Source organism: Vombatus ursinus, unplaced genomic scaffold (assembly GCF_900497805.2).
Source record: "Vombatus ursinus unplaced genomic scaffold, bare-nosed wombat genome assembly UNPS02014890.1, whole genome shotgun sequence".
Lineage (NCBI taxonomy): Eukaryota > Metazoa > Chordata > Mammalia > Diprotodontia > Vombatidae > Vombatus > Vombatus ursinus.
In genome coordinates, this window is record NW_020954668.1 from 960,997 (window position 1) to 981,724 (window position 20,728).

A 20,728-nucleotide genomic window follows, 5' to 3' on the forward strand; every position below is an offset into this window, starting at 1 on the left:
GTTCATCAACTGGGGAGTGGCTGAACAAATTGTGGCATATGATTTTTGTTTGTTTGTTTTTTTAGGCAATTGGGGTTAAGTGACTTGCCCAGGGTCACACAACTAGTAAGTGTCAAGTGTTTGGTCTGAGGCTGGATTTGAACTCAGGTCCTCCTGACTTCAGGGCTGGTGCTCTATCCACTGTGCCACCTAGCTGCCCCTGGTATATGATTGTGATAGAATGTTATTGTGCTATAAGAAATGATGAGCAGGTTAATTTCATAAAAACCTGGAAAGACTTACATGAACTGAAGTAAAGTAAAGTAAGCAAAACCAGGAAAACGTTGTACAAACAATATTGTACAATGATCAACTGTGAATGCCTTAGCTATTCTCAGCAATACAATGATCCAAGATACTTCTGAAGGACTGCTGATGAAAAATATTATCCACCTCCAGAAATAGAACTGGAGTCTGAAAATTGAAGCATATTATTTTTTCTTTTTTGTGGGTTTTTTTTTGGTTATGTTTTCTTTGACAACATGACTAATACGGAAATGTTTTCTAAGACTGTGCACGTAGAACCTATATCAAATTACTTGCTTTCTCAATGACAGAGGAGAGGAGGGAAGGAGAAAGAAAATTTGGAATTCAAATTTTTTTTATTTTGAATTTTAATATTTTTTTCCATGTAAAAATAATTTTTAATATTTGTTTAAATTTTTTTTGAGTTCCAAATTCTCTTCCTCCTCCCCTTCCATACCCCATCATTGAGAAGGCAAACAATTTCATAAAGGTTATACACGTGTACTCATGTAAAACATTTTCTTACTAGTCACGTTGTGAAAGAAAAAGCGGGAAAAAAAAAAACCTCAAGAAAAACAAAGTAAAAAAAAAACAAAACAAACCCCAGCATGCTTCTATTTGCATTCAGATTCCATCAGTTCTTTCTCTGGAGGTGGATAACATATTTCATCGCAGGTCCTTCAGAATTGTCTTGCATCTTTGTATTGCTGGAAATAGCTAAGTAATTCACAGTAGATCATTGTACAATATTGACATTACTGTGCATGATGTTCTCCTGGGTCTGCTCACTTCACTTAGCATCAGTTCACGTAAGTCTTTCCAGGTTTTCCTGAAAGTATCCTGCTCATCATTTCTTATAGCACAACAGTATTCCATCACAATTATATGCCACAACTTGTTAAGCCATTGATAGGAATCTCCTCAATTTCCAATTCTCCTTTGCCACCACAAAAAGAGCAGCTATAAATATTTTTGTATATATGGTCCTTTTCCTTTTTTTTTTTTTCTTGAATCTGTGGGATACAGACCTAGCAGTGATATTGCTAGGTCAAAGGGTATGCAGTTTTACAGTCCTTTGGGCACAGTTACAAATTGCTCTCCAGAATGGATGGATCAGGAACTCAAAATTTTAAAAAGTGAGTATTAACAAATTGTTTTTACATGTAATTGGGAAAAAAAAAACTGCCTGTTCATTTCTGTTGACCATTTTGCCTGCTGGGGAATGGCTCTCAATTTTATAAATTTGATTCAGTTCCTTTTATATTTTGATTCAAATAAATTTTATTTATTTTTGGTTAGGCAATCAGGGTTAAGTGACTCGCCCAGGTCACACAACTAGTAAGTATCAAGTGTCTGAGGCTGGATTTGAACTCAGGTCCTTCTGACTCCAAGGCCAGAGCTTTATCCACTGTGCCACCTAGCTGCCCCTAAATACCTTTACTAAAGAAATTTCCTAAGACCTTTCCCTGAGTTACTGTATGCCTTTTAATTTTAACTATACTAGATTTGTTTCTGCCAATACTTTTAAATTTTATGTAATCAAAATTGTCCATTTAATCTTGTATGTTATTCTCTATCAGTCATGAATTCTTCTGTTATCCATATTTTCTTGCACTTCTAACTTGTTTATGACGTGATCTTTTACATCTAGGTCAGATGTTCATCTGGAGTTTATTTTGCCTTTAAGGTAGTCTATGCCTCATTTCTGACAGACTGCTGTCTAGTTTTTCCAGTAGTTTTTGTCAAATTATGAGTCCTCCCCCCAAGTAACTGGGGTGTTTGCATTTATCAAATACCATGCTACTGTGCTTGCTTGTTTGTTGTGTACTCAAGCTGTTCCACTTATTGATTTATTTAAATCAATACCAAATTGTTTTGTAACTTGAGAAGAGGTACTGATAGATTCCTCCTCCCCTTCCGATCCACTTTTTTTCATTGTTATCCTTGATATTTTTTAACTATTCTTCTTTCATATGAGCTTCATTTTTATTTTTTATAGCTCTATAAAATGTTCTTTGGGGACTTTGGCACAACACTAAGTACATAACCTACCTATTAGCAAAGAATACTTTCCTATTCAGGTCAGTATATATTTCTGCAAAGGGCCTTTTATAGTTTCTGGACGAATCTTGGTACATAAACTCTCCAGTGTTTTGTAGCTTCTATAATAATTTTGAAGGTAATTTCTCTTTCTAAGTCTTCTTGCTGAATTTTGTTAGACATACATACATACATACATACATACAAGTCAATGATTATATGTATTTATTTCACATACTGCAACTTCAGTGAATTTACTGTTTCAACTAATTTTGGGTTCATTCTTTAGGGTACCCTAAACATACCATATATCATCTGCAAAAAGCAATAGTTTTGTTTCCTCTTTACCTATACTTATTGTCTCAATTTCCTTTTTCTTGTCTTTTTTGCTAAAGCTAGGATTTCTAGCACTATGTTGGGTAGCAATGGTGATAATGGATATTCTTGCTTTACATGTGATCTTATCAGAAAGGCCTGTAACTTTTCTCTGTTATATGTTTGCTCTTGGATTTAGAGATGTATTATTTACTATATTAAGAAAAGGTCCATTTATTTCTAAAGTTTTTTATTTTTTAAAATAAAAACATGTAAGTGGCAGCTAGGTGGTGCAGTGGATAGAGCACCAGCCTGAGAGTCAGGAGGCCCCGAGTTCAAATCCAGCCTCAGACACATAACACTCACTAGCTATGTGACTCTGTGCAAGTCACTTAACCTCAATTGCCTCACAAAAAAAAACATGTAACTGATTTTGAAAGTCTTTTCAGCCTCTATGAATAGAATGATATAGTTTCTGTTATTTAAATTAATATGGTTTATTATATTTATAATCTTTTTTATGCTTAACCAACCTTGCATTTATGGTATGAATGCAACCTCATCATAGTGGGTAATCTGTCTAATATACTGTTATAACCTACTTCCTAATATTATATTTAACATTTCTGCATCAATGTTCATTAGGAATATTGGTCTGTAGTTTTCTTTTTCTGCTTTGTCTCTCCCTAGTTAAGGCATCAAGAGTGCACTGGCAGGGGCAGCTAGATGGTGCAGTGGATAAAGCACCGGCCCCAAAGTCAGGAGGACCTGAGTTCAAATCCGGCCTCAGACCCATCACACTCACTAGTTGTGTGACCCTGGGTAAGTCACTTAACCCTGATTGCCTGGGGGGGGAAAAAAGTTCATTGGTATCATAGAAAGACTAGAAGGATGTTTTCTTATAACTGCAAAGGGTTTTTTGGAATTGTTCTTTTAATGTCTGATAGAATTCCTTTGTGAATCATTTGGCTCTCAGGTTTTTCCTTTTTTAAAAATAATTAATTAATTTTTAGTTTTCAATATTCACTTCCATAAGATTTTGAGTTTTAAATTTTCTCCCCCTCCCTCTCCTCTCCTCAAAACAGTATGCAATCTGATATAGGCTCTACTTATATATTCATATTAAGCTTACTTTCCCATTAGTCATGATGTAAAGAAAAATTAGAACTGAGGGGAGGAACCACAAGAATGAAGCAATAAAACAAAATGACAAAAGAAAAGGAGAGCAAGTAGTATGTTTCCATATGCATTCAGACTCCGTAGTTATATCTCTGGATGTGAACAGCATTTTCCATCGTGAGTCTTTTGGAGTTGTCTTGGATCTTTGCATTGCTGAGAAGAACCAAGTCTAACAAAGTCAGCCATCCCACAATGTGGCTGTTACTGTGTATAATGTTCTTCTGGTTCTGCTCATTTCACTTCCAATTCTTGGCCACCACCAAAAGAACTGCTATAAATATTTTTGTACATGTGGGTCCTTTTCCTGTTTTTCTGGTCTCTTTAGGATAAAGACCTAGAAGTGGTATTGCTGGGTCAAAGGGTACACACAGTTTTATAGCCCTCTGGGGATAGTTCCAAACTGCTCTCCAGAATGACTGGATCAGTTCAAAACTCCACCAACAATGCATTAGTGTCCAATTTTCCCACATCTTCTCCAACATTTATCATTTTCCTGTTTTGTCACATTAGCCAATCTGATAGATGTGATATGGTACTTCAGAGTCATTTTGATTTACATTTTTCTAATTAATAGTGATTTAGAGCATTTTTTTTATGACTATAGATAGCTTTAATTTCTTCCTCTGAAAATTGCTTGTTCATATCCTTTGACCATTTATCAATTAGGGAATGACTTGTATTCTTATAAATTTGACTCAGTTCTCTATATATTTGAGAAATCAGGCCTTTATTAGAGACACTGGTTGTAAATATTCTTTCCCAGTTTTCTGCTTCCCTCCTAATCTTGGTTGCATTGGCTTTGCTTGTGCAAAAGGTTCAATTTAATGTAATCAGAATCATCCATTTTGCATTTTATAGTGTTCTCTATCTCTTGTTTGTTCATAAATTCTTCCCTTCTCCACAGATTTCATAGGTAAACTATTCCGTCCTCTCCTATTTTGCTTATAGTATCAATCTTTACATCTAAATCATGTACCCATTTTGACTTTATCTTGGTATAGGGTGTAAGATGTTGGTCTATGCCCAGTTTCTGCCATACTATTCTCCAGTTTTCCCAGAAGTTTTTGTTAAAGAGTGATTTCTTATCCCAGAAGCTGGAATCTTTGGATTTATCAAATAGTAGACTACTATTATCATTAACTGTTGTGTCTTACATACCTATTCTACTGATTCACCACTCTATTTCTTAGCCAGTATCAAGGAGTTCTGATGATTGCTGCTTCATAAAACAATTTAAGATCTGGTATAGCTAGGCCACCTTCCCTTGCATTTCTTTTCATTAGCTCCCTTGATATTCTGGACCTTTTGTTCTTCCAGATGAAGTCTGTTATTGTTTTTTCTAGCTCTATAAAATAACTTTTGATAGTCTGATTGGTATGGCACTGAGAAGGTAATCCATGGGTTTTTTTCTTTGGGAGTTTATCCATGGCTTGATTTTTTCCCCCTCAATACTGGGGTAAGCAGTTTTTTTTTGTTTGGTTTTTTTTTGGTTAATCTGAGTATTTTTATTTTTAAAGTATTCATTAATTTCCTCCAACTTATCATTTTTGTTAGTATGTCATTACGTAAACTAGTTTCTGATAATTTCCTTTACTTCTTTTTTAGATGCTGTGACTTCTTTTTGATTTGTAATACAAGCAATTTGGTTTTCCTCACTTGTAAAAACAAAATTATGTAATGATTGATTTTATTAGTGCTTTTTAAAAAACAGCTCCTAATTTTATCAATTCAATGGTATTTTTACTTTCAACTTTATTAATTCTTCTTTAATTTTCAGAATTTCTACTTTGTTATTTAGTTGGGGATTTTTTATTTGTTGTTCAGTTTTAGTTGGCTGCCCAATCCATTCATTTGTTCTCTCCCTTTCATTGATGAAAGCATTTACAGATACAAAATTTCCCCTCAGAATAGCTTTGAAACTCCTAAGTTTTGGTATGATGTCTTATTATTGTTATTTTCCTTAATGAAATTTTTTACTGTTTTTTATATCTTGTTATTTTACCTACCAGTTTTTTTTTTAGAATTGTTATTTAGCCTCCAATTACTTTTTAATTCTTACTTTAAGTTTCCTTCATTGAATATAATTTTGCATTATGATCAGTAAATTGTGTGCTTAGTAGATCTGCTTTTCTATGCTTTTTGTAACAGCGCCATATACAGCTAAACAATCTGTAAATTTCTTTTCTAGTCTTTTGGAATCAAAAAAGGATCTATCATTTCTAATTTTCTAAAGTTACATTCAGGTCTTTAACTTTTTGTTTATCCTTTGGTTAGATCTGTCTAGGTCTTAGATGGTAATCCAATATTATTGTTTTTACTATTTATTTCTCCCTCCAATTTAACTAAGTATTTAGGTACTATGTTATTGGCTGCACATTTATTAAGTATTGATATTGATTTGCTACCTATGGTGCTTTTTAAACATGAAACTTCCCATCTTATCTTTTTATCTTGTCTATATTTAATATAGCCTTAACTGAAATTATGATCGCTACTACTGCTTTTTCTTTAGTTCAGATGAAGCATAATAGATTTTGTTCTGCTCCCCTTATATTAACTTTGTGAATCTTTCTGTTTCAAGTGTTTTCCTTCAAACATATTTTTTGGATTCTGTTTACAACTCCATTTTGTTATCCTCTTCTGTTTTGTGGGTGAATTTTCCCATTTTCATTCAGTTGTGACTGTTAATTGTGCATTTCCCTCCACCTATTCTCTTATACTTTTTTCTCTTTGCTCCCACATCCCTCTTTACAAATAAAGTGGTAGAAAAGAGGGAGTCTGATGTGATCTCAGTAAAAGTCTGTTTCTTCTCTGTTGCAGCTTTCTCTTCTCTTCTTATCCTGCTTCTTATCATAGGTTTTCAGGCTTTCTTTCCTTTTAATCTCCACTTCACATTCTCCCCTCCAACATTTGATATTTTGAATACAATTATTCCCTTACCTATCCTGCCCTTCCTCTTAAACCCCTATCTCGCTCTTCTTTGTCCTCATTTCTGCTTTTGAGTTTCACTGTATGAGAAAAATTGTATTCAATCTTCCTTTATGTGATTAAGATAAAAGTGAGGTTCTTTAGATACCTCTTTCCCCTCCTCCCCTAGACTCTCCTTTGGACCACATAATCATCTTAAGCATTACGCAATAGCACCCCCCTCCCTTTTCATCCTTCTCTCTACAATACAGTCTCCCATCCTTCTCATTTTTGTCTTCTCCTAGGAACTTTGAATCAGAAGAAAACCCCCCATAACTCATCATTTTAACCATTTTCTATGACTGAAGAGAGTTCTAAGAAGACACACTTTTTTTTTTTAGTCTCCTGTTAACATGAAATCAAGCAATGACTGTATGGTCTCTTCTAATGAAAACAAATATATGTACCCTTCGATGTTTCTCTTGCCACCCACATTTTCATTTCAAAAAGTCTACTCAGTTCTGGTCTTTTCATCAGGAAGGTTTCAAAATCTTCTATTTCAAAAAAGGTCTATTTCTACCCCCTATAGGATTATACTTAGTTTTGCCAGATAGACAAAACTTGGTTGTAAACTTTTCTCTTGCTTTTGAAATATTCTATTTCAAGGACTCTTTGCCTTTATAGATAGTAATAAATCTTGCGCACTCCTTGGTATTTCGATTCCTTGGTAGTATTTTTCCTTTGACCTGGAAACTCTGGATTTTGGGTGTGGTGTTACTAAAGTTTTCATTTTTTTTTTTCATTTTGGTTGACCAGGAGATTTTATTTTCACTTATCTTCCTAACAGCTAAGTGAAAATAGTTCTGGGCAGTTTTTATTTATAATTTCTTGAAAATACGGTGTCTACACTTTTCCCCTCCCTGATAGTCCATTAACTTATAGATTCCTCTTGACCTATTTTCTGGTTAAGCTATTTTGGATATATTTCTTAGATTTTAAAAAATATTTCAGTACTGTTTTTAATCATTTAATGGCCCTAATTTTAGGGCATTGAGTTCTTGAGGTTTTCCACCATCTGTTCTAAGGTTTCCAATTTTTCTTTCCATTCTTTCCTCCCCAGCTTTTCTTATCTACTCCTGCAGTTCCAGCGGTCAAGACATTTATTTTCCTCTACAGTTTCACAGGGACTTATAGATTTGCCATCCTCCTCAAACCAAGGTATTTCCTCATGGTATTTAGAGTTTGAAAATCTCTTCCATTTCTAAATTGGTTGGGGGTGGGGGGAAGAGGTATGCCCGTGGGTCAAGCTTCTCAATTAAATGAGAAAGGATTGACTGGTCCTGAGCATAGTGGCCCAGACTAGAGCCCTCCTTCCTGGAGCTGCTGTGGTCCTGGGATCTGCTTGGGACTGCATCTTACCATAGGGCTCCTGAACCTCTGCCTTAAGTTATTTTCCTCTACTGCTAGGCTTAGGGGTGATATCTGTGCTGGGCTCTTGCCAAAGGTTTCAGGAATGCCTTGAGCAGGATTTTGCTTAAAGCTTTCCTCCCTACTTCCTCACCCCCTAATGACCTGAGATTTCTCATTCTAGCTGGGCTACTACATTCCAAGGGCACTTGGCAGTTTTAACTCGGGCAGAGAGTGCTGCACTGGATCCATCCAAAAGTTTGCTCTCTCCTGCTGGGAATTTGGGGAAAGCTTGGGCTGGGATGAGATGTGCTTGGGAACTTCCTAGCCCAGAAAGGGAATGAAATGCTAGATTTACCAGCAATACCTCAAAGCTGTTCTCCTAGATTCAACTTCTGCAGCTATAGCCTTAGGGTAAGGATTAGGTCAGGCTTGGGGGATGCCCACAGCAGGGTTCAGACAAGGCATGCTGAACTCACTCAAAACCTCCAGAGGGGCTACTGGTGTTCTGTCTTACGCACTCCAACTACCTCAATTGTCTACTTCAGGATATCTGAAGAACTCTGAGTGTCCCTCTGTGGATTCCTGGGTTGGCTGGGAGAGTCCAGAGGTGATTCTTTCTATGACATACCAAAGTGGTACATGTCTAAACGCTAAAGGAGTATTTGTGAGGGGACCTGGTATACCCTTTTGTCCTAGTATGCTGCCTACCCATTTTCATAACCATATAACTTCTCATATACCTTATAAGCAACTGTTTGCTGTGGTTACATATCTCCCATATACCAGTCCTATATAATGTGTATCTACAATTTTAAAATAATGTGGCTAATGTGCTACTGGTACAACTATGAAAAGGTCTCATTATTCAGGAAAGTGTGAAAAAAATGTTCAGACCTTTCAAACCAGAGATTCTCCTGAGAGATATATAGTTAAAGGAAGTTAAAGACAGAAATGTCTCATACAGACCCAACTATTTATAGCAGTACCTTCTGTAGTAGCACAGTGTAGATGTCCATCCACTGTGGAATTGCTAAACAAATTGTGGTACATGAATGTAATGGAATATTAATGGTTTATTATTATGCTTTAATAAACAATGAATATGAAGAATACAGAGAAGCATGAGAAGACTTAAACAATCTGATGTTGAGTAAAGTAAGCAAAACCAGGAAAACCGTACATATGATGACGATGTGAATGGAAAGAAAAACAACTAAAAAACTAACTCTGGCTTTGCCTCAAATAAGAATCGAAAAAATGCATCTCCCTCCCTTTATATAGTGTCAAACTTGGTTGATGTATTGGTGAGGGTTTTTAGTTAGTTTTGTTCAATTATTTTTTTTTCTTTCCTTCTTTTCTATTCCTTATATTAAGGGATGTCTCTCTGGGGAGGGAAATGGGAAGGATATATCTGAAAATGAAGGTGTTATAAAAATGAAAGCTATTAATAAAATTTTTAACAAGTAGAAAAAAATACGGCATTTCTTTTACCAATTGTGACACTTAATTTCAGTACACATTTGCACCATTGCCTACATAAAACATAAACTCATTATACAAGTAATACTATGGGAAACTGCTGATCCTTTGAAATAGCTGGCAGGCACCCCAATGAAAATTGAAGTCATACTAGAAGCTTGGAGACATTAAGCTTAAAGCCAAAATGTTCATTCAAGTGACACTTGTAGGAAGTTTCCTAATGTAATTCTCCTTTAACTCCTCCAATGAGTTTACTACAGGGGGCACAATGTGCCAGGGGCCTTTCTCAATTTCTCAAAGTATCATGAAGATACCATTAGAGCACACAGATTGTGTACTGATTACCTTCACTCTTATCAATACCATCTTTATTTTTTAAAAATTCATATATTTCTTTGATGTCATCCTTTATTCTGGTTTTCCTTCACAATTCCTTATTTATAGGCAAGGCAAGAAACACTTATTAAATGCTTACTATGTGCGAGGCACTGTGCCAAGCACTAAGAACACTAATACAGGCAAAATGACAAGTCCTAGAGCTTATAATTCTAATGGAGAAAGACAACACAAAGGGGAGCTAAAAACTGTGAAATTGTATTTGTGGAGGGATAAAGATACCCAAGCAGGGGCAAAGTGCTGAAGTCTGGAAAGTCAGAAACACAGCCGGGAGGGGAATAAAGTTTGGCCAGTCTGGGTCCCCTTCCCAAAATGGAGGACCTAGGGATTGAGGGAGGTTTCTGGAGTGAGGAAAAAGTTAAAGTCCAAAAAGTCAGAAGGCACATTTATATTTGTTATGTATTGCTACTCATACCTATGTACCTCTCCACTGCCTTCTGGGTTATGTTTACTTTTTAATTCTGACTGTGGCATTCCATGACTTGTACCAATATAGTAGAACTTTATTTAAGAATTATCTATTATGAACTTGAACATCAACAAACTAATTAAATTGACTTAAAAACTATTTACATTCAAGTATATAAATTAAACAAACATTTAACGAATAAAAATTTGTAACAATTTATGTTACTCCCTCTATGTTCCTTTAACTTTTTTCGGGGGGGGGGTGGTCTATTTATCTCAATATATTTATGTACTGAGGCAGCACGGTGTAGTGCATAGCAAGCTAATCTTGGAGTTAGGAAAATCTGGGTTCAGGTCAAGTACATCCTGGCTTTGTAATCCTGGGTAAAAGTCACTTAACTTTACTATGCCTCAGGCAACTCTCTAAGACTACATTACAGAATAGTTATGGATCTGGCCTGGTAGACAGAGTTTCCTCCTGGGAATGTCCTACACTAATAAAATTACAGGTCTAGACTAAAAAACAAAAATGAAAAAAAAATGTTTTTCCTTTTGTAAGTCAGTTTAGTCTGTAACTTTTCTTGTTTTCTTTACTCTGTATTACTTCATATAGTTCTTTCCATATTTCTTTCTGCTCCTTTATACTTTCCAATCTTAATAGTATTATACTTGAAAATGATGTAGATCAGGGGAGGTCCTTAATCAAATTTATGAGGGAGCATGGCATAAGGGGATAGAAGACCTGACTTGGAGTTAAGAAGACGTAGGTTAAAATCCTGTTTCACAGACTTACTAGCTTTGTGACCCTGGAAGAGTCACTTAACCTTTCTGGACCTTGGTTTCCTCATTCTTAAAATCTTTCCTTAAAATGAGAGGGGTTGGATTGTCACAGGAATGTGTGAGGGAGGAGGATGATAGCCTGCATTTTGACTCCTCTGTCCTACACAACCAGATAAAATAAGAAAGGGTGAGCCATTGTTACGGGCTGAACACCTTGAAGTTCTTCAATCAACTTGACTGAAGTCTAGCAGATCAGCCATAATCCTAGGGGCCAAGAAAAAAACCCCCACAAAAAAAAACTCCCAAACTGGCCATATTCTGAAACAAATTAGCAACACAAGAGGAGGAGGCTGTGCTTTGGAAAGAGTTTTTTGCCTTTGAAGACTTGCTGTTGAGCCTTCTGAAAAGCGCAGCAATCTAGGGGAGGGGATTTCTTCCCTCACCTCAGACAATGACAATAGCGTCTTGCAGTAGAAGCACATGACTATGAGAGATACTAGTGTGGTGTTGTCTGATAGGGGAATTAAAGAACATGAATTCCTGAAATATCCTTCCTTCCATTTCTCTAGTGAAGAGGAAGTTCAAGGAAAAAGAACTTGGTAGCTAGAGTAGCATCCTGATACTTGGGAGATGGGTAGGCCTCACAGCCAAGCCTTTGAGGAAGCAGATATGGTGAGGGTTCTTGCAGATCCTAAGATAAGTGCTCTGGCTCCTTCTGAGTACAGCAGTGCCCTAGCCTATGGCTATTTGGTAGTGCAATCTGCCATGCAGAGAGTAGGACCAATGAAAACTTGGAAGAATAAAATGTCTTGCCTTTCTTGCAAGAAAACCTATCAGGCACATTATGAGAAGACAACAGGGGTTATGCATTGTCAATTTAATTTGTTTATAAACATGTGTTGCCCTCATATAGGCTCCTCGTCCACAATCTCTGTACTTGCTAGTTCTCCCAACTGATGTGAATGTGGGAGAGTCATTATTTATAGGGAAGAGGGAAATTTTCCACTGTAAATTTTTTTTACTAATGCTATTTTAGTAATTATGTTTGCGCCATGCTATTGTTTCCTCTGGCTAAAAGGTAAACACATAGGTGGGAGTGCATGATATATAATTTTGTGAAAGCACGAGAGGGTACCTTGAACCTAAATTAGACATCCTTCATAGGTATCCTAATCTACAAGTTCAAATTGAGTGAGGGTACTCCAGAAGGGTGCTACATGAAGCTTTATCATATTAATACACAAAAATATATTGAGCCATTCCATGATTGCAGGACACTTCAGTAGTTTCCATTCTTTTTGGCAATGGTAACTAATGCTGACATAAATATCTTTGAACATATATTCTTTTTAGAATGTTCTCTTTCTAGATTGCATTCTTTTTAGAATGCTAGCTTCTCAATAACGGAATTGTTAGGTTAAGGAGCAACTTTTGAAAATGAGAATGATAGAGCACTCTATAAATAGATTCTGCCAGTTTGAGATTTCAGCAGATCTGCCACCATTGCATTCATTTATTTAACAAATTTTGCAATTTTGATGAATGGTATCTTAAAAGGTGTTTTATATTGTATTTCTTTGATAATTAGTGAGATTAAATGTTTTCAAGTGATGTGTGATTTGTTTCCTCTTTTTTAAATAGTCTCTTTAAATTTTTTGATCATTTATCTATTAAGAATGCCGTATTTGTTGTATATATATATATGTATATATATGTGTGTGTATATATATATAACCATTTCCTTATACATTTTAAAAGTTAGATTTTTATGTGATATGGTTATTATAAATATTTTCCCAGTATGCTATTTTTATTTTTATCTTGAAAATCTTTTTCTTTTGTACAATCATTTTAAATTTTTATGTAATCACGTAAATCTACTTGATCATTAATAATTTCTTCTATTTGTTTAATAAATAAAAATTAGTTCCCTCAGTAACTGGGATAAATATACAGATACTCTCTTGGATATTTCATTAGTGCCAACGGGTTCGATTATCATCCTCCTTACAGGCCAGATAATACTCAAATCTGTACATACAAGCCTAATTTCTTTCTTGAACACCAATTATGTCACCAAGTGCTTCCTGGGTATTTCCTTCCGGATGTATTATAGGTCTCAAACTCGATATATCCAAAATAGAACTAATTATCTTGCCCTTTTAACCCACTCCTGTTCAAATTTCCCTGTTTCTCCTGCAAATAGTCATCCTACTTATTTACCTCAGTTCACATCCACAATAATTCACAATTATTCATTATCCCTCATTCTACCATACTCAAAAAGGTGCCTTATGGTACACTTGGAGAATTTACCTTCATAACATATCTTGAAACTGTCTCCCTTTCTTTCCACTCATGGTCTAACATTAATTCAGACCTTTGCTGACTCTCACTTAGACTACTACAATAGCTTTCTAACTGTTCTTCCTGTTTTCAAATGAGTTTCATGAAACAAAACAAAACAAAACAGAAAAATGCTTAGCACAGGGCCTGGCCAATAGTAGGAGCTCAATAAATGCTTATTCCCTTCTTTATGTTCTCTAACCCATCTTCTGTAGAACTTATAAAACAATGTTTATAAAGCAGAGATATGACCATGTCAAAACCCTAGTCAAAAAGCCTTCAGTGGTTTCCTACTGCCAATAGCATAAAATAGTGGCTCTCAAACTTTTTGGTCTCAGGATTGCTTTACACTCTTAAAAATTATTGATGACCCCCAAAAAGTTTTTGTTCATGGGTCTTATATTAATATTTACCATACTAGAAATTAAAACATACATTGTGAAAATCTTTATTAATTCATTAATAACATAATAAATCCATTACATGCTAACATAACATTTTTCATGAAAAGTAACTTTTTCAAAATAAAAAAAAAATTAGTGAGAGAAGCATGACACTGTTTTACATATTTTTACAAATTTCTTTTTTGCAGACATCTCAAATGCCTGGCAGTTGGATTCTCATATCTGCTTCTACATTCAATCTGTTGCAATATATTGTTTTGGTTGAAATATCTGAAGAAAATTTGGCATCTCACAGATACATAGTTGGAAGAGAGAGGAATATTTTAATAGGCAAATGACAGGTAAGTATTATTTGAAAATAGTTTTAACCTTGTGGAGCCCTTGAAAGGGTCTCATGGATCATACTTTGAGAACTTCTAGCATAACATACTAAATCTTTAGCCTGATATTTAGGGTACCCCACAATCTAGCACATACCTGTCTTCTACCCTATGTTCTAAACTGGACTACTAAGTGTTTTCATCTTAGACAAGTTGCATGGGTATTAGTGAGTTTAGGGATTCTATGAAAGGAAGATGCACAAACCACTCATAGTTAGTAATAGATTTATTAAAAGGATACAAAGGGAAATTCAGACACTTTAGCACCTAGCCTACAGATAGTGGGAAGAGCCCAAATGAACAATTTTCTTAGTAAAGGGCACCCACCTCTAGCTCTTGGGACTATGATGAGTCCTGGACAAGTGGTATGGAGAGGAAATAACTAGCAGGACACAGATCTTATACACTGAGTGACCTTTCCTTCGTACTACTAAAGAAGGCTTAGATGAGAAAATAGTAAGACTGCCCTCATGCCTCAACTTAGAACTTCACTGCTGTCTAACATGGGACAGCCTTGAGTAGGGCATGCCTTTTGGAAGGAGGGGGTGAAATAAACTTAGGACATCAGATTTTATACCTGGGAAGGAGATGAAGGAGCCCAGGATCAGTCATTTTATGGGTCTGCCACCCCAGACTTTATGAAATTAGTGTAGAATTACTATTCCATCTCAAATTCAACATTCTATTTGCACAAGCTATCCTATTTCTAAATGCACTTCCTACTCATGTCCACTTCACGGAATACTTGATCTTTAAGATTTAGCTAAGATAAGACCTTCTCCATAAAATTTTCCCTGACCCTCTTCCCCCTAGTAGTTAGTGCTCTCTTCCTCTTCAATTTCCCTTCTCCAATATTGATTTGACATACGAATGTAAGTTCCTTAAAAACAGGAACTATTTTATTTGTATCGTTCTATCCCAAATATCTAGCATAGTGCCTTGCACAAAGTAGGCATTTAACGATTGTTGAATTTAATCAATGGTATATGTCACTTTCGAATTTTATAGTTTTATCATTTGTTAAGAGAAAAGCAGCATACGTACTTCAATAATTTGGTTTGAACACTGGCCACTATATTTGACCTACATGGTGTTACTAGTTAAATTACCTTTATTTACTCTGAAGCATTTAATACAAATCTTCCCCAGTTTGTGTAAATCTTCAACTAGTTATTCCTTAAAATGCAGTACTATTACAGTACATTAATATACTACAATTTATTCAATCATTCTTAAATAACTAGATAGTTTGTTTCCAGCATTTTTGTATTACAAATAGAAATGTAAATATTTTTGTATATATGGGTCTTGCTAATTATTAAGTCTCTGTGCACACAAGTTGTTTTCCAGGATGGTACCTTTTTTAACTTAACCTCTCTGATTCTTTTCAGCAGTAAATCTACGAAATTTCTACTCCAACATTCAATTTCTCTTTTACCATGTTCGTCAATTTTCTTGTTGTGATTTGATTCTTTAGATTTGTTTTCATAGAATCTCACAGCTGGATAAGACCTTAGAGGTCTTCTCGTCCAAACATTATCCTTAGCAAGTATAGTCATTTAGTTTCCACCTGAAGATCCTCAAAGTCAGAAATGCATCATCTCTTTGGGCAGTCGATTCTACTTTGAGACACCTTTAATTTTTAGGAAGTTTTTCTTTATATTGAGTCAAAATCTGGCTCTCTACAACTTCTGTTGTTTTAGTTCTACCTTTTGTTGCTGAGGGGAGAAAGACTAAGACCTTTTCTCCATGACTGATGGCAAGTCTTTGCTCTGGTTTGATGCTTTTTATTATTGCATTATTGACATTTTCTCCATCACTTTCTTAAGGCTTAGACAATCAATAGAACAACGAATCAATCCATGATTTGCAGCAGTAGCTGATATCTGTGGTGCAAATGATTATACTGAAAATTCAAGCCAAAGTCAAGCTGGCTCCAGCAGACCCTACCTAGTCAATGTTATCCAGCAGACACCTTACCTTTAACTTGAACTTGTAAGAGGCCTCTGTCAAAGTGTGCTGACACTGTGTTTGATATGCTGGTTAAAGACCGAAGGTTAATAAGCACTGCTTTTCTGCACTTAAATAACTGAGCTATTTCTAGTTTGTTTGTGTTGCAGATCTTTCTGCTCTGTGATAGAACATTCTTGACTTTGCCACTTTTGAAGAAGAAAAGAATGACATTTTCTTAACCCAGAAGAACCCATTAATCAGAATATTTTGTTTCTTAATGCCACTGGATAACTTTACGGATTTGCCTTCAGTATTCAGTGTGAATATATGAGTATGTGGTTTTGTCTATGTTTCATCACTGGATTGAATCTGTTCCAGATTTTTGATTCTTAGACTAAGGACTATGTTTTCCTTAATCTCTTAATTAGCCTATATACTTGAGAACATGAAAGCTGAATACATGTCTGGATGGAACTAGTGAAGGAACATATCACTGCTGCTGGCTCTGAGGAAGTAGAGCAGCAAAGATTGTTTTCACCCTTCTGACACAGATCTCATTGGAATTTCCCAGTCTCTATCCTTCCTGAAGTATCCTCTTAGCTAAGTCAAGGGGCAAAATCCAATTCTTATCTTAGTTTTCAGTGGCCTAGTATTTCTTAAAGAGTATTTAAGGGCTGACATCAGTTATTGCCATTCTGATTTTGTGATAACCCTATATGATGTAAATTACTTCGAACTGTGAAACAAAATTAATTTTAAATCAAGCAGATTATACAGATAAGTATAAACTATTTGGAAGTTTTGTATGTGTGAGAATTATGATGAACCAAACCAAGTATCAATACAGCATTACAACTACCAACCTTTGAGAAGTCCTCCTGGTTTTGTGGGAGTATGCACCAGCCACAGGAAAGAAAGTCAGTGAAAGAGGTGGCTATCAGTGCTACTCACAGATCAAGGCCTACTTTTCTTTAATTTGGTGCATTTCTCCTGAGGGGAGAGTAGAAGTAGATAGATTTACCTGGGAGAAGAAAAGCTGCCTGTCACAGATGGAGAGGACGGGGGTGTAGGTGAGGCTTCCTTCGTAGCAGGAGACATTGAAGGTGGGGTAGAGGAGAGAATACTGGAACTAGAGGGAGCTGCATCATCTGAATCACCTTTAAAAGAGAAGGAGTTAAATAATCAACCAGAGAGTTGCTTGTTATCATCCTGGAATTTTCCTTCCATGCAAGGCAGGGCAAGATCTTAACTCCTCAGCTAGACAAGATGGGCTTGAAGACTGAAAGAGCATTGCCCTATAACTATCTCCTGGAAAGGAAAATGGAGGTGTATATTCTATAGTGAAAGCAGATGCATATGATGGAGGATTTTGGTTTTGACACCTAATTTGACCATTAATTCTAGGTAAATTCTGGAAAAATTAAAATGCTTTAATGTGCTTCTATTTATACTTCTCCAGAGTGGACAGCACTTAAGGAATTTTTAGCTGAAATCACAACTTGATTCCTCTACCCTTTGCCCAGAGTTCACTACTTTGTTCCTGTAAGCTTAACAGAGCACTCTGCCCTTCTCTAATTAACTTGTCTTGTATTATTGTATATTATAGTTATCTGTGTTTGTGTCTTATTCCCCCCCCCCCCCACTCAATTGTGTTACATGAGTACTGGGAATGTATCTTATCTAAACTTCTAAATCTCTATTAGGACCCCAAACATGCTTTGCCTTTGTCAGGTACTTATGTTTGTTTCATTTAACTGAAAATAAATGCTAGCTCTAATCTCAGAAATCATCAAAGAATAAGGTGAAACTCTGAATGAGTGCTTGGGGAGAAGGGGGACGGATGGACAGCGGAACAGAACTAAAAATATTGTTAATAGTTCTGCTAAGCTATAATACAAACAAGGCATTCCTTTCTATCAATATAGAATGAATTGGTATTTATCTTGGAAAGGAACAAAAGGAACAAGATCCAGGACTCCCAATCTCACCACAAATATACAATGATTGTGTGCCTAGGTTTGCTTTTAGTTCTAGAGGACAGGTCAAGCCAACGCTATATTCAATACATCACAAGGCCTTCATTTCAGCAGAAGCAGGAAATAAAATATATGTGTATTCATGAATCAGTTTACCTGATGCTGCTGAGGACTGTTCTACTATTCCAACTTTCACCACCTAGAAAGCAATTATATAATTAATTAGTTATGAAATATATAATTGTGAGCTTGAGTCTAGAAGAGCATGGAGAATGTTACAGCACTGGTGTTAGTTTGAGGTTTTACTCTCGCTGTATTTAAACAAACTTTCCAACAAAAGACTATGCTTCCATATGGTAAGCAGCATAAGAAAGTTGCACCTGGCTACTAGACAGTCCCAGTGGTCTTGTTACTCTTTATCTTGAGTATATATACCACTCAGGTGTCTTATTTGAGGTCCCTGAACTAGGGCCTTAACCAGATTAAAATGTAATTGGGAAATGTTTAACAAAACAAGTAAAAATACAATACAACACAGATAATGTTAATTTGTGGTTTTCTAAGTCAATATATGGCCCAAAGGGATCCATTTGTATTTGAGTCTGACATCACTGATATGTGTTCTTGCCTAGGTAATGAAATATTTTATATGTATATCGCTGGAGTTTGTTCAGTGAACAAACTCCACAAAAGCAAGACTTGGTTCTGCAACTTCTGTATTTTGTACATGGCTTGGATTACAATAAGGGACAAGTAAAAAACTTTGACTGATTGATGGACCAAACTGTAAGGCCTGGGCAAACCTGGGCAGATGGGATTTGGTCCTATATTATACGAAGTCAGAAAAATCTTGTTAAATTTCTTTTTCTCAGGCAGTATGATAATATGATTTCTAAGACTCTGACTAAAGGCCCCTGCTAGTCACCAGCTAACAATAAATAACACTAGTTAAGTATTAATATTCAAGTAGTAGTAATATTCATAAAAGTAGTAATATTAATAAAAATCTTCCAGTAACACAAAACCACCCTATTATATTTTCCCAGTTGAAGCAAAATATTTCTTGGCTCTGCTTTTTAAGACTACTTACAAATAATGCTTGCAAACAGATTGGACCTGTGAGGATGATCAGTAAGGCTTAAGCGACTTAAAAGGCTTAGAGAGCTATTTGGGCCACTTAGAGGTTAAGTGACTTGCCAAGGGGTCACACAGTCAATACATATCAGAGGCAGGACCTGACCCCATGTGAGGCTGGCTTTCCATACGTGCCAGGCTGTCTATATGTTGGGATGTAGCAGGTATTCATACATGCTTGTTGAAATGGATCAAAATAAATATTCAACAAGTCAAAAGATAATGTGTGTAAAGCACTTTGCAAATCTTCAAGTTCTATATAAATGTTTGCTAATATTATCATCTCCTACCTAATAAAACTCAATTTCAAAATGGTAATAATCAAGTGAATTTTTCTGAGAACATCATGTAATTCACTATAGTACAGAATGAAGGCTTCATACAATTAACCAGATAATAAAGAACAGATCATGACCAGTAATATCTATATTAGAAAAAGAGGCCAGAGCACTGGAAACTACAAGCAAAAGGGACAGAAGAAGGTGGAAAAAAAGTAGGGAGATATCATTTAGACCTACAACCAAACAGGTAAATAAAATGTTAAAAGGGAACAAAGGATAAGTAGATAGATAAGTAGCTCAAGCCAGAAATTTGAGGCAAGATTGATCAATCATAGAGATGCCAAATGTTGGGGCAGCTAGATGGTGCAGTGGATAGAGCACCAGCCCTGAAGTCAAGAAGACCCGAGTTCAAATCCAGACTCAGACCAAACACTTGACACTTACTAGCTGTGTGACCCTGGGCAAGTCACTTAACCCCAACTGCCTAAAAAAAAAAAATTAATTAAAAAAAAATCCTTTGTAGGGGCAGCTAGGTGGCACAGTGGATAACACTCCGGCCTTGGTGTCAGGATGACCTGAGTTCAAATCCAGCCTCAGACACCTGACACACACTAGCTATGTGACCCTGGGCAAGTCACTTAACCCCGATTGCCTCACAAAAAAAAAAAAAGAGAGATGACAAATGTTATTTTGAAATATACATACATACATATGTGTATATGTGTGTATGTGTATAATATATATGTATATATATGTAGAAAATAAAATATACATTAACACCTACACAGGACCAAAGACCATTTTATATTTTTAAGCACGCACATCTCCTCATCCTCACCCCCTACCTTCCTGGTAACAATTATCTCAAATGTCCTAAAGCATAACCATGTTATTCTCTCATGAGATTTTGGTTAAGGCCCTGACATCTTTTGCTTTGGCAGGTCTCACAAATTAATCCCACTACATGTTAGGAATCATTATAGCTAAAAGAGCATTAGAGATAATTTTGTCTAACTTTCTCTCTTTTTTTTTTTTTTTTTTTTTTTTTTTTTTTT

The 20,728-nt window shown here is 35.7% G+C and overlaps 1 protein-coding gene across 1 annotated transcript in view; it reads right to left on the reverse strand.

Moving 5' to 3' along the window:
• PACS2 (phosphofurin acidic cluster sorting protein 2) overlaps window positions 1-20,728 on the reverse strand; it is a gene marked incomplete at its 5' end in the record, with an annotated part of 225,535 nt that overhangs the window by 13,557 nt on the left and 191,250 nt on the right. The window contains 2 exons of the mRNA XM_027842835.1: window positions 17,304-17,439; window positions 18,415-18,457. Coding sequence (XP_027698636.1) covers window positions 17,304-17,439; window positions 18,415-18,457 — 179 coding nt within the window. The remainder of the gene's footprint in view (window positions 1-17,303; window positions 17,440-18,414; window positions 18,458-20,728) is intronic.